Source organism: Temnothorax nylanderi, unplaced genomic scaffold (assembly GCF_030848795.1).
Source record: "Temnothorax nylanderi isolate EJ_2023f unplaced genomic scaffold, tnyl_v1.0 TNYL_tig0642_pilon, whole genome shotgun sequence".
Lineage (NCBI taxonomy): Eukaryota > Metazoa > Arthropoda > Insecta > Hymenoptera > Formicidae > Temnothorax > Temnothorax nylanderi.
The window spans coordinates 1-15,301 of NW_027249704.1; the positions used below are offsets into that span (position 1 = coordinate 1).

The 15,301-nt window shown below is 38.9% G+C and overlaps 2 protein-coding genes and 1 long non-coding RNA gene across 3 annotated transcripts; 2 read left to right on the forward strand and 1 right to left on the reverse strand.

Annotated features, from left to right (window-relative positions):
* Positions 1-2,220: 2,220 nt before the first annotated feature.
* On the forward strand, positions 2,221-5,106 carry LOC139784560 (uncharacterized). Its single transcript, XM_071723751.1, has 3 exons — positions 2,221-2,697; positions 3,917-4,205; positions 4,286-5,106. The coding sequence occupies exons 1-3, from the start codon at positions 2,521-2,523 to the stop codon at positions 4,783-4,785; spliced, it is 966 nt and encodes a 321-aa protein (XP_071579852.1). The 5' UTR covers positions 2,221-2,520; the 3' UTR covers positions 4,786-5,106.
* A 167-nt stretch (positions 5,107-5,273) lies between these two features.
* On the reverse strand, positions 5,274-13,221 carry LOC139784562 (uncharacterized). Its single transcript, XR_011721604.1, has 2 exons — positions 13,021-13,221; positions 5,274-8,793 (listed from the first exon to the last, which is right to left on the reverse strand). It is a non-coding gene; the product is annotated as an uncharacterized lncRNA (long non-coding RNA).
* A 201-nt stretch (positions 13,222-13,422) lies between these two features.
* On the forward strand, positions 13,423-14,945 carry LOC139784561 (uncharacterized). Its single transcript, XM_071723752.1, has 4 exons — positions 13,423-14,044; positions 14,160-14,273; positions 14,351-14,507; positions 14,613-14,945. The coding sequence occupies exons 1-4, from the start codon at positions 13,721-13,723 to the stop codon at positions 14,801-14,803; spliced, it is 786 nt and encodes a 261-aa protein (XP_071579853.1). The 5' UTR covers positions 13,423-13,720; the 3' UTR covers positions 14,804-14,945.
* Positions 14,946-15,301: the final 356 nt, after the last annotated feature.

The window sequence follows — 15,301 nt, forward strand, 5'->3', positions numbered from 1 at the left end:
TCCCAAAAAGCTGGCCAAAACCCAAAATCTTTATAAATCGATCTGAAATTTGTTATTCGGGGGTTTTTGGGGTCGCTGATTACGAATCCGGGGTCAAAATTACAAAATTCAAAATGGCGGCTGCAATATGGCCATATTAGAAGTAAAAAAGCTTTCAATGTGAAGAATAATTATTAGTTTTTGATAAAATTTGTTATACTAATATCCCTGCCTATATTTATTTTAAAGAAACTCCCCTTGAAAGAAAGAAAAAGACAGTAGACAAGTTAAGCTATTGAAAAAGATTAAAAAAATTAAATTTATTAATAGCGCGCGCGAAGCGAGCGTACAATACCACTAAATATATAAAATAGTAAATATATAAAAATAACAGATAAATTAAAATAAAAAATTATCATCATCAGATGAAAAATCTTCATTTGTAGCATCCGTCGAATCTTCTGAAGTTGAAACAATTTCTTCTTTATCCGCAATTTTTCCATGTCTTACAGTTGGAGGTAATAATAATGTTATTGCATCTGACGACAGTGATCTAAGCTGTTTCAAAGGTAGTTGCCGACAACTCGATAGATATGGATCTGATGATACTAGAAATCTTGAAAAAATATCGTCCATAGTCTTTGTCCTTGAGTATTTGCGCGAAAAATCTTCACAAAATATTTTGAAGTATTTGTGACAAGACTCTTGGGCATCTTCCGACATTTGACCAATAGGTAACAATGAAGAAGCTATTATTTCAGTACCATGAATAAGAAGTTTGTGTACTGAGGTAGCTTCTAAATCACCTTACATATACATCATATACGTTCAAAAAAAGTTGAAACAATTATCCAAGTGGACGAAAAAATCATTTATACCTCTTTTAGTTACGCCAAAATAACATTTTCTGTTTTCTTTTTTACAAAAAACCTGCATAAAAACTCGTTAGGCACTTAAAGGCAGCTGAATTTTGTTTTATTTTATAGATAATAGTTTTACCTTCCATGTCCAATATGTTAGATGACAGAATTCTGCAGAATTATTAAACTTTTTTCTTCAAAACTAAATTTCTTTTCAGTTTTATAACGTAAAATTAACGTAAGTTTATTACCTTATTACTATTTTCTATAAAAATATTGAGTATTCTAATAAACACAATTATATTCTACTTACTTTCACGAGTTGATTCCATTTTTTTAAAGTTAAATCGGTAAACTCTACGAAATTTTATCACTCTTCAAACACGAGCTTGCTTTTTCTTCTGCGTGCGCGCCAGATGTTGCTCGAGCGAAGGTCGCCTTTGTATTTATTTTTTAAAGCAGATATAAGGGATCTGACTCTAATACTATCGGATTTTGACCCTTGGGATATTTCTCTAGCCAACCCAACAGTTCAAATTCCCCAACTAGAAACTTTATTTTTGGGGTTTTGGCCAGCTTTTTGGGATTCTGCCCCACTGTGCGCTGGAGAGATTTAAGCCAAGATTTATGGCGTACGATGACAGTCGATCTTTCATCATCTACATGGAATTTCGTGTACAGATCCGATGGCTTCTATGTATTTTATAAAATATTGCTTAAATATGGCAGATTCTTAACGCGAATAAACCTAGATAACGGTTTAAAACCAAGCGCGTTGACTGTTATCGGGAAACTTTGCCCTAATCTTACAAGTATCGACGTTACCTCACTGACAGTTTCCTCACCAGGTATACGTGCATTAGCAAATAATTGTAGAAACATAACCAAGTTTAAATTAGGACCTACATTAGGATTTATACATAGTTGTGAGACCGAGTTAAAGTGTCTCTTTAAGCTAAATCAAAACTTGGAATATCTTGCGATAACTGGAAATAGCATTTGTGACGAATGCTTATTATGCTTGCCAGAGCAAACTATGCATACAATTATATTGAACGATTGCTTTTTTTCGGACCCTCACCTTTCAATGGTATAGTATATTGTGTTACAAGTGCGGAAAGTTGGTTGTTGGTCACGAGCGCGGGTAGGCGCACGAGCCGAAGGCCAACTTCCGTACGTGTAACACATACTATTTTGTATTACAAGTGCATGTAGGGATGGGGGTTAAAGGAGTGGAAATGTGCGTATATTAGACGAGTGCGGGTAGTCGCACGAGCCGAAGGCGAGTGCGTTTACCCGCACGAGCAGTCGGGAGTTTTTTCTCCCAACGAGGGGGGGCGAAGCCCCCCCGAGTTGGGAGAAATGACACACGGGGGGTTCGGGGGGGCGAAGCCCCCCCGAGTTGGGCGCAGGCGGGGAGGGGGGCGTGGGGGGGAGGGGCGGAGCCCCTCCCCCCGCATACTTTAACCGACATTTATTACAGGAGCAAATAGCACGTATCGCGTAGGCTCGTAGCGAGCGCGAGCGCACAGTCACGTTTATCCACTACCTGTCGAAATCGACTTCGTCGGCCAGGTCGGCCTTGTCGTCGTCGTTGTCGTCGTCGTCGTCGTCGCGTCGACGACGGCGGCGGCAGCGGCGATGGCCACGGGCTGACGGGCCTCACGGGTCTGATGCCCTGATGCCCGAGCGAGAAAAACGAATAGCGGCGCGAGTTTGCACGCGGTTGTCCGCGATACGAGACTCGCGCTTCAGACTCGGCACTCGGCGATTCCGCGACTCGGCCGCGCTGACGAAAGAGAACACGAAAGGGAGGACGCGCCCGTACTCGTACCGTTTGGGAAGGTTATGCGTACAAGTATGTACAGTAGAGTGACATATGAGTAGCTGTTAGGTTAGGTGTGTGTTGGGAAGAGGCGAAGTGGCGGTATTTTCGGTAGTTGTTTTCTGTGTGCGCTGCGAGATGGCGTTGATACCCGTTAGGTATGGCTTAAGGGGATCCTGCAGCCGTATGATTTACCGACATTATCGTTTTCACATAAATCTTTTAATTGGCTTTATAGAATTGCAAAAATCTTTTACAGAATTAAAGTACGCACAAAAATCTAGGCTAGCAAACGCGATTTTATATAAAAAACACCAAAAAATTAAAAATGTTACTTATTTGGGCACATACAGCTGTCACCTGACGACAATATTTGGTTAAAACAAAAATTCTGCAGTTTATACATACATAATGTTTGTCTCCTAGCCTTAGGAAAACATGTAGGAATAATATCGTGCAAGTAGAAGTAAGATTCAATGCGTACCTTAAGGGGGGATCCTGCAGTGACAGACGAACTTCCTCGATGTCGATAATGTCAACCTTTCTAATTTTGTTTTCCCTATATCTGTCTTTGTCTAACGAAATGACATCTGTCCTTGTTTGATTGCTCGCCATCTCTTGCAAGATTCGACAACTACTGTTGCTGCTCTTCTTGTCAGTCTGCATCCGTATTTGCAGTACTAAAATAAAATTCACATTTTTCTTTTATTGTACGCATTGAATCTTACTTCTACTTGCACGATATTATTCCTACATGTTTTCCTAAGGCTAGGAGACAAACATTATGTATGTATAAACTGCAGAATTTTTGTTTTAACCAAATATTGTCGTCAGGTGACAGCTGTATGTGCCCAAATAAGTAACATTTTTAATTTTTTGGTGTTTTTTATATAAAATCGCGTGTTCTAGCCTAGATTTTTGTGCGTACTTTAATTCTGTAAAAGATTTTTGCAATTCTATAAAGCCAATTAAAAGATTTATGTGAAAACGATAATGTCGGTAAATCATACGGCTGCAGGATCCCCTTAAACCCGTGCGCTATGAGTCTTAGCGCACGGTTTTCCCGTTGACTATGACTTTGGATATGACGTGTGGAATATTTTGTAGGTAGATGTTGGCAAATCGTTACTTTCCGCACAGAAAACACACACGGAAAGTGCTACTTTCCATGCACGTGTAATACAAAATAGATTGTTGTTCACTTTTCACTTTTCGATCGGTGATACATCGATATTCGTTATGTCACGTACAGGCACTAAAGAAGCTCGAAAATTTGAAACATCTCGCGATAAACCGGTGTCGCTATGTAAGACGGAATGGCTGTGAACACACATTGGAAGTTATCGGTCAGCATTGTAAAAGTTTAAGAACATTGGAGCTCGATGAAAGCTTTCAATGCGAAAAAATGGCGGATATGTTGAATTTAATTCACCTTGTCAATCTGCAAGTTTTAAATATCGCGCACCATCGTAATGTATCGGACGATTTCCTTACCGATTTAGTACAACATTGTCAGCAGCTTACCAACGTAGACATTACAGGTAAATTACAATTATGTATATACATATATATATGCCACTTTTTTAATCCTATTTTAAAATTATCCTTCCATATCCAACAGGTTGCTCCAACGTGAGCGATGTCGGATTAACGGCTATTGCTACGTTAGTAAGACTAGAAAAATTAAACGTCACTGATATGCAACAAATTACTGACGATGGCTTGAAAAACGTGTGTAACTTGAAAGTATTTGAGTGCCGAAGATGTCTATTTAGCGATCGGGGCATGACAACGCTCATCCAATCCTCGCCCGAATTACAATTGTTAGATCTCTCCGGATGTAGGAATATTAAGGACTCCACTCTTGAGGTTGCTAAAGACGTTTGTAGCAGTCGAACTAATAACGTGATGTTGAAGATGATCGTTAAGGGAACAGCAATTCACACTAACAATAAGAAAGAAATAGATCAAGGGAGACTGTCTCCGCATATAGTTAACGATTTGCTTGACGATTTGTGTGGTAGCGTGTCTAATCTGTGTCTCGTGGATAAGAACGATGAATATTCAGATTATTCAGATTATTCAGATTATTCAGATTATTCATATATTTCCGAAGGTTGAAATTATAGAATATACAAATTGTACTGATTATAGACTATATATATATATAGACATAAGATGATAATACTATAGAGAACCTGATGAATTAGGTCATTGTTCCGATTATTAACACTCTTTATATCACAATTTTGAGTCCTAAGATTTCGTATGTATTGTTACATGCTGTCTCCTGTTACATTACCATTGACTTTAGAGATACTTATTCCCATGAATATAATGCTACAATCAATTACATGAATACACACGCGCGCACATCCACATGTACACATGTATATATTTATTATATCAAGTATTACGCGATAATAAAGTGCAATAAAATAAAGCAAACGTATAAGTTCATCTTCATCTACCATAAATTCGTACCAGTCTGATCATACATACCTGCAGCTTTATCTGTTCTATAAGAGAAGTCTGTTTTATCGTTTCATTTTCTCCACTCTCTCTTGATATCATTATTATCCGCGCTTGGGTTTTTCAGATATCTAGTGTAGATTTACAACATTGATGATTTTATTGTATTTATAATTAATAACATTTAGACAATGAATCAATACAACTGCAATTATTATGCACATATATGCAACAAGAAATGTACACATATTTTAATAAGTGCTAGGAATTACGAACTTTGCGCAAAATTATGAATCATCGCTTGATAAAATTGCTAAATTATATTGGCATTTCCATACATTTTACGACACGATCTTTTCGCGGACATCTTTCAATCGTGTATATTGTCTTCCTATTACTACGTTTACGCGAGCTTTACTTCTGTAGTAACTTACGATAATTCCTTCGCGTAAACAGGATTTTTCTTCCCGTAAACGGGATTTTGTAGTAACTTACGATAATTTACTTCGCGTAAACGAGTGATTTATCGTAAGTTACTACAGAAGTAACGCTCGCGTAAACGTAGTAATAGTGTAAGATATATGTAACACCTTGACCATGAATTATGAAGTCACATATTTGACATGTATATATACTATTGCTTATACTTTTGAGTGAAGGCTACACTTCTATATAATGGGAATATAAAAACTGCTATATTTAGGAACAGAAATCTTTAATTTAAGATGAAATAATCACTTATTATTAGTGACAGTCAGAAAAGAAATACTGTCAGCCAAAAGTTTTGACGAGATTCTGTGACTCGTCCACTATAAATGTAGTGAACAGAAAGACTAGAAATTTGATACAATATTACTACGTTTACGCGAGCGTTACTTCTGTAGTAACTTACGATAATTCCTTCGCGTAAACGGGATTTTCCTTCGCGTAAACGGGATTTTGTAGTAACTTGCGATAATTTACTCCGCATAAACGAGTGATATATCGTAAGTTACTACAGAAGTAACGCTCGCGTAAACGTAGTATATGTGGCATATACAATGTTGTTGGTAGAATGTTAACAGAAATATAGTAAAGTTTATAATAAACAATGACAGCAGATTGGTGATAGAAACCAAATACACTTTGACATACCTGTTAATACAGTTTGACACAAATTTTGCTATATTTGCTATATTCAATTATGTCAGAATGCTGTCGACAATAACTGAGAAAATTATCGCAGTGTAAAGAAAATTATACAATGCGAAGATAGATGACAAGGACAATGAGACAAATAACATATGGAAAAAGAAACAGTTTTTATAACAGGAATTTAAAAGATTAAGATAGAAAGTAAAGATATACATATATATATATATATATATATATATATGTGGTGTGTGTGTGTGTGTGTGTGTGTGTGTGTGTGTGTGTGATTTATGTAGTATTAAGTCAGAAATAAATATCATAAATATGTACATGCATTATGTGCGAGTATGTACGTATTTGTTTCTTTTACGTATCATATATATATATATATAATAAAATTGGACGTAATCATTCAACATAATTGTTCCAAGCCGGAGTTTTACATTAAAAAACAAACGTAAAATGAATTTTATTGAAATAGTCTTGTTACTCTTTCTAATATCTCTTTTTTATAATTTTCACGAAATTATTTACTTATTTATGCACGACAGTGCATACCTTTAATAATTTAATGATAAGAAATAAAGGTTATATAAAATTAAACTAAAGATATTGATTATAAATTCTATATTATAATCATAAATCCACACTGTATTGTAATAAAATAGAATCAGGTAGTACAAAGACTTAGAAGCTATATAATTATCGAATAACATAAGATTTTAGACATAAACATACCATTTTAGATATGAACATACCATACATAAAGATTGATTACTGATAAATAACCCTTCGCCCGCATACGTGGGTCGTTTTCGTCCGGGCGAAAATCAAATGTAGTTGTAACTTTTGAAAACGGGTAGAGAGAACGCCACTGAAATTATGTGAAAAATTAAATTGTTTATAATTTTATGATTGATACTTCAAATTGAAGGTTTGAATTACCTCCATGAATTTTTTCAGATTTTTTGTAACACATTAACATTTTAGTAAAAAAAAACGTCAAGACAAAAACGACCCAGGTATGCGGCGTAAAGGTGCCAAAAAAACCTATGCGGGCGAAGGGATAATAATACATACAAATACACAACAAGTAAAACATCTAAGACGTAATTAATAATTAAAATTCAACTAATAGAGTGTGAATTTATTACAGCCATACGATTTTTTTTTTTTTAGTTATTTCCCTCGGGTGAGGGAGGATAAGTGCCTTCAGCTGCTCCCTGGAGCTATATAGCACCGGTCCTTATCCTATGTATTTGTTCTGCTTATCCTTTATATTATTTTGCCTATCCTCTTAAACTGAAATGTGTATACGTATGAATGTAAGTGTAACTGTGTGGTTATGTCCGCGATGTGGTGAACTCGGGATACCGTAGGTGCGTTAGGCCCAAGGAATTGCGCGGATCACTTCCCCCTGCGGCCTACAGCCATACGTTTTTTTTTTTTTTGGGTTAGATCCCTCGGATGAGGGAAATTAAGTGCCTTCAGCACCACCTTAGGGCTATATGACACTGTGTATATGTATGAGTGTACGTGTAACTGTGTGTTTATGTCTGCGATGTAGTGAACTCGGTATGCCGTAGGTGCGTTAGGCCCAAGGAATTGCGCGGATCACTTCCCCCTGCGGCCTTACAGCCATACGAATTGATCAATAGGTTAGAATCCTCCAACTCAAACAAATCAAGAAATATATTGATATATAGTATCAGCGTTTACCGCTACGTCGCGCATGAGGTAGAACCATAACTCGTATTTAAAATACAACCACGTAGTCTATATAAGAGGTACGAAACGAGTTCAAAGCTAATCTTAATTGTTTTATACACTTGCCGTTCGGATTCGGCGTTAAACTGTAGGTCCCCCTACAGTCCCATGTGCTGGAGAGGCGGTATAACCTGTAAGGCACATGAGGCGTCGTAGGGCATAGGGCGTAGGTCCGACTCGGACAATGCGCCATTAAAATAAACTAAATGAAAACTATTTATATATTTACTAAAATTTTAATATGGCAGAGGCGCGCGGGCAACAAGAACCGCGCATAGTTATGATCGTCTACCCGCTGCCGGAGATAGTTCGCTGTCCCCGGCGCTGGGTGAGCGAGAGCGACCACCTTAAACCGCAGGGCGAGTATTGCGACCCGGCTCATATCGCGCAACATCAAAAGAAAATGCATCCGGGGGACTACATAAGCTATAAGTGCTCCGTCTGTAATTATATCGGCAAAACAGCCGTGCCGTTAAGAAACGTTAAAGCTCATTATGAGCGAGAGCACGGCGTTCCCCGAGTGCAGAAGCCGGGTCGCGGCGCGGGCACTCAGTGCACGAACGGTGGGCTGTCATCTCAATCGCAAGTGCGGGCTACACGAGCATCATTGGCGACGACGTCATCCTCGTCGCGGTCGTCCTCCGGGGTACTGTCGCAACGCCGCGCGTGCGACTCGCGGCCACCCGGGGCGCACACCACGGCCACTGGCATCAACATCCGCAGCATCGCGAGCACTAGCACCATCACCGAGATCGCCATCTGCAAGCACATCATCCGCAGGAACATGTGAGTCCCCCGCATATACGGCCGTCATCGCCGCAGCATCACCGGCGGCACGTCGACCATCTTCGTCGCCGGTGACAGCTGCGGACGCTGCGGTCCGTGGTTACACGAGGTAGGACGGCCGCAGTCACTGCTACCAGCTACCAGCTACCAGCTGCAGCGGCGGGAGGCGGGAGTGCCGTGCCACGGGCGACAACTCTCTGCCACCGGAGAGAGTGGAGACCTCTGTCTGGTTGGTTTAGCTGCGAGTCCGTATTTTATTTATTATAAATTTTTAAGAGCAAAAATGCAAAATCGGGCTCTTTAGCGTACTACAGATGAGCTTACTGATTAAGAATATCCTAAATTGAATACGATTCATTCGATATTTTGGCTAAAATCTTGTTATTACGAATTCGTAACCATTTGTAGCCGTGGTTTTTCCCAAACTTTAGCCAAATTAATTAACGAATCTCATTAAACTTAGGTATGCTCGTTTTAATCAGTAAGATCAGCCGCAACCCGGTACAGAGCCGGTTTTCCATTTTGGCTCTTAAAAATTGATCAATAAAATACGGGCTCGCAGCTAACCCAACCCGACAGAGGTCTCTTGCACCGCTACTCCTGTCGACCCAATAGGCCAGTGAAATTAGCTCGAAAAACACCGAATATCTACAAAACGGATTGACAAGCCAATTTTTTGAGGGTGAGTAGAGGGTCATAGGAGATGCCCAAATTCACAAAGTTCAAACAAAATTTCTCTGTGCGTCGGCGGCCATCTTGAAAATAGGGGTGAATATTTAAAGTTTGAATATCTCGGCTCCTATTGGTCGAATTTTTTCTTTTTTTTTAGTTTTGTAGGGAAAAATATTTGCTACAACTTTTGTTTGAAAAAATTTTTAATAGCTGTCAAGGAAAAAAAGTTGCAACCAAAAAAGTGCCGTCAATTAGGGGTTGAACATTTTTATTGACACTTATATCGCCCCCTGTTAGTTTGATCAAAAAAATGTTCAAATAAAACTTGTAGAGGATTCAATTCTCTACAATTTTTGTTTTTTTTTTTGCGGTGACTCAAAAAACAACAGAGATAGAGAGCGCCAAAGTTGAGTGTGTCGAGTAAATGCTCTTTTTCGTGGGGAAAATTCGCGGTTTTATTGTGAATTGTCGTATATTATAAAACTCTTTTCTGCACCACCACTGAGGTAGAGTTTCAGGCGCATTTTTTTTACGTGGTATCTCCAGTAGATATAATCCACGGATCCGAGAAAGTGCCTTTCGTTCTATATCTGAGTACCGCAGGAGGCGCTGGATCCTGGGTGGTCATGATTGGTTCTAGTCCTAGTCGAGTTCGTTGCCAGCCCCATTCCTCTAGATCCTGGTAGATGTTAAGCCAGGTTTGCACTTGATGGTATGCGCGGAATGTATGCTGCCGTGCAGCCGCTGCGGTAGGAGGCAAGGAGGAAAGGTTGAATTTTGTTTTTGTCACTGATTTAACGAATTGCTTATATCGTAGGGAATTAAGCGACACTTTTTCGGTCCCGCCAAACAACATACAAAATATTTTTTCTCCTGCTGCTGTCAAGACGTCGATATCGAGTTTCGTTGTCTTAAACATGTAAAGAACTTCTCGGAGTCCATCGTTTTTCTCGAGAATGTTGATTGATTTCGTTTTGCCAATATTGTAAATTGCTGAAGTAGTATCACATTCTGTGAACGCGTGAAGAAGAAAGATGTGATCGATTACAGAAACATGTTTGAAACTTTTCGCCGATTATAGGGCCTCCCGAGTTCTTCCTTTTCCGGATTTACGGAAAAATACGTTAGGAGTTTTTTGTCCTAGACCAGTGAGCAGAACGAGAATGTCAATATCTTCACCAATAATTGTGACGGAGTCGTACAAAGATGCATTTTCTATTGCAGTTTTGACAATTAGTGTGTCCGCGTCCTCGAAAGCTTGTTCAACGGTAACATCGGATAACTGTAAATATTTCGTGGAATGCCGGTGGATGGTTCGAAGATTGCGATGACGACGGAAAAGATGGAGGTGATTTTGAGGTCGAAACAGCACAGTTGCTCCGACGACGAATAGCCGCTGCAGCCATTCTCTCGTTGATGTATACTTTTCGACAGTGCACGTGCACTGTGATGTTGTTGACGTCCTCCAGCATGCGCGCATGTTCCTCGTTGCCCCTCTTAATAGCAAACAATGTAAAGTTTGCACACCTCTTTTTTGAACGACAGTAATTTCGCCGTCGCTCAGCGCTTTCCCACAAATAAAACACTCGCTCATTTTCGTGAAATTTCACTCTGAAACGCTCGAAATACAGTTCACGACTGATCGAAAATAATATACAATAACACACAATAACACACAAACAACACACACACACAATAACACACTGTACAGTTCGCGGAACAGAGTTTTATAATATACGACAATTCACAATAAAACCGCGAATTTTCCCCACGAAAAAGAGCATTTACTAGACACACTCAACTTTGGCGCTCTCTATTTCTGGTGTTTTTTGAGTCACCGCAAAAAAATATATACAAAAATTGTAGAGAATTGAATCCTCTACAAGTTTTATTTGAACATTTTTTTGATCAAACTAACAGGGAGCGATATAAGTGTCAATAAAAATGTTCAACCCCTAATTGACGGCACTTTTTTAGTTGTAACTTTTTTTCCTTGAGTTTTTAATAATTTTTTTAAACAAAAGTTGTAGCAAATATTTTTCCCTACAAAACTAAAAAAAAAAGAAAAAAATTCGACCAATAGGAGCCGAGATATTCAAACTTTAAATATTCACCCCTATTTTCAAGATAGCCGCCGACGCACAGGGAAATTTTGTTTGAACTTTGTGAATTTGGGCATCTCCTATGACCCTCTACTCACCCTCAAAAAATTGGCTTGTCAATCCGTTTTGCCATTTTTAAACCTAATTTTACTGGCCTACAACGCGACCACCAAAAGCACTTGGATCACGGATAAAAGGTGATAAAAGATGGCGATTGGTGCAGATGAGTTTTTGGAGTGCGTTGGAGTGATTAGGAGCATGGTGGGGCATGCGACGCGAACAAACCTAACATCTTCGGTATTTGAATAGAACATGAATAAAGAATATTCTATAAAATAATAAGTATATATATCTATATATATATATATATATATATATATATATATATGCATACAACTTATTTTTATTAATGTAATTTAAGATTAATTGAAATACAAGTATGTAGGGGAGACCGGGGCTAAACAGTCCGTTTTTTTCGGTGCCGATTTTTAACAACAAAATAAATAATTGTAGTTAAATGTGGTATACCACTGTAAAGAGTGAACCTTTAGCTACAAAATTTATATAGGAAATTTTTGTCTACGTCGCTTTGTTTAACCGGTATAGAGCAAAAACGACAACGGTGGAAAAATTGAAATCTCAAAAATGCCGGGGTATAACAGTCTGCACTGCATTTTCAATACATATACGTACATCTAATCCTAAAAAATAATAGGATACATTTTAATAATTGTTTTTTAAGAGAAAAATATAAAAATTTATATAAAATTTTTATGCGAAACATTATTAAAAAATAGTTACGAGGGTTTCTCTTTCCGCAGAAGTCACTCGCCCGACTTGTTTCACTCCTCGACGTCCGATGACTCTATTCGGTGTCTGAACGGTTGTAATTCCCGTCTCATCCATATTTCATATGCAGTGAGCCCGAATTCCCTTGGAAATGCACCCGGACTGCTTACTGACCGATTAGCCCCAAACACAAGTTTCAGGTTTGATCGCCCACGAAATATTAGACATCAACGATAATGAAAAAAACTACACTGGATTCGTGTTCAGCATGCATTACTCTTTATAATCACGTACCTCGAGATTTGGGGAGCAAATATTATTGCAGATATTACAAAGTTTCCACGCGCAGAAAATGTAACTTTCACCTTCCGAAAACACGTTTGCCCTCGTAAAAATCATAACACGGCAGGTAACCTGCCGAAACTCCGTTGGTCACATGGGTACTATAAGCAGCGTTTACAATGTTAATAGCGAGTTCGCACAATATACAGGTTCCGAGATATTTGATTAGACGTATTTACCCCGTAGACGTTTTAGCCCCAGTCTCCCCTACAAATATTTACAGTCTAGTACGGATTCCCGAAATGGATTACTTTATATATATTTACTTTATATATATAGGTATTCTTTCGCTTACCGGTAAACTTAATTCGGTAATTATTCAGTTTACACCCCTCACCTCCGATTTTGATGAACTTAGGCTTAATCGACGCGTTTTTGTACGAAACGAAAGAATCTGGCAGAAAAAAGTGTCGCTCTGCCCCGCGACGCGAGATATTAAACGTTAAAGTTGACAGGAATCAGGTTATGATTCCTGTCATACCGACGCCATGTAGCAACACTGAACATGCCCTGCGGCCAGATTAGGGGACCGTTCCGCTTCACGCATATGCGTGCATTTATCTATAGCATACGTAACGTTTACTATAGACAATGCGCGCATCATGCGTGAAACGGAACGGACCCCAGATTTAACCCCTGGACGTCTTAATCAAACTATATTCATAAACCGCCCAGGACTATTTTTTGGACAATGTTCAGAAATTTGTGGTACTAATCACAGATTCATACTGTGAAATCGGCCCATAGAAGCGCGTGTTCCGTGTCAACTGTCGAGCGAGTTTCGTGAAAACTAGCCATGACGAACGATGAGCGATAAAGATAATATAGAATGATGCAATTGCAATAGCGAATAGCGCGCTTCCCGAACGCAGCCCTAACCTATCAGGCGCGCGCCACGGCCACGCGCGTCGGCGACGGTGACGGTTGACGAAATCGTTCCGTTTGGTTCCGTCGGACAGTTTACGCGTTTAATTTAAGACAAATTTTCGAGAGATATGACGGACTCCGCTAGTGAGGACTCAGTGACAAAACTGAACACGCAATTGAACAAGTCGATGGTGTTGATGGAGGACGCCGTAGATATGTCACCTCCGAACCACAAGCGCAAATCTATCACAATAAACACGGAGGCGCAGTCTAGGACGCCTAGCAGTCCCATTAAATCGCGCAAAAGTATTCTGAAGAGGTCTACCAAGTCCGGCGATAACGTGACGAGTGACGAAGTCGCGCGGTTGAACGGCGATGTTAACAAATCGAGAGAGAGCGAGGCGATGCTCGGATGTTCACAGCCTGCCTCAGTTTTGTCCAGACCGCGCACCGTAAGTGGATTCATCTCACTTATAATTCTAATTATATTATTTATAATCTATAATTTAAATCATTAAAATTAAAAAATACTCGAGTAAGAACTGTATTCTTCCGTTTGTCTTTCAGCTTGAAGACATAGTTCAAAAAGAGACGCTAGACGAGGAAAATATATCTTCTACATTTAGCTTGGAGGATGTTTCGGACAGCGAAGAGTTCTGGATAATGGACATTCCTAGATTAGTAAGTACAGACAATGGAAGATTGTTTTTGATGTTTCGAGAGACGTCGAGAGTATTAATCTTGTGCATTATGTGTAGATAAATCCACAGGAGCTTCGTGATCAGACTATAGTCTTCGAGGATAAGTCAAAGTTCAGAATTAAAGACGAACGGTACTGTATAGTCGCGCACAATACGAATCACAACGTCACATGTATTTTTAACTCCAAGAAGGACACCCCACAATATAAGACTGGTAACAGGCTTTTTACTAGGAAATTGAAAGAGAAATTTTGAGTGTTTGTTATAATGTCTTTTCATTATATGTGTATTGATACTAATTCTTCTTGTAAATATCTAGTAAATATCAAGCCAGCTGGTGTCTTAACGGTAAGGAGGAAATTGTCTGGAGCGCCGGAAGTAAAGCCGATATCTGTAGAAAACTGCGGCGTGCAATTTCCTGATAATTTAAAAACAAGGCATCCGCTGCTTGGCGTTGTTCACGAACGCAAAAGGAGATCGAAGAAACATAGCTCGCTCAAACCATACTAGGAATTATGAATATAACTCGAATATAATTTGATTTTAATTTAACTCGAATAACTTTGTAAAAAAAGAACTAAGAATTTGGTACGCGCTATAAATTTAATGATAATATACATTTTTAATAATAATAAATATGCAATAAAAGGAATTATATTACGCTCGATGAGAGCAACTAATAAGAGAGGTCCAATTTTCGAGCAACCAAATGAGTGTTGAAACAGTTTCCTGTAGTTTTTTGTTATGTTTTAGAGAAATCCAAGTATGTTCGAAACGTTAACTTTTTTTGTAACTTAAATTTTCAACAAACAAGTTTATTTAAATTCTTTAACATCCTTGGTTGATTGCTTGAGAATTGGGCCGTCACTTTTAAGCATACATTTTTACTGTTGGACTCGTCAGTCATTGGTAATGAACCCATCAATTTTCAGAACGCAGCTGCGTTTCGAACGGAAATCGCGGTGGAGGAATTCGCGCGCGTCCGTTGGGTGCATCGATTCGACGTGA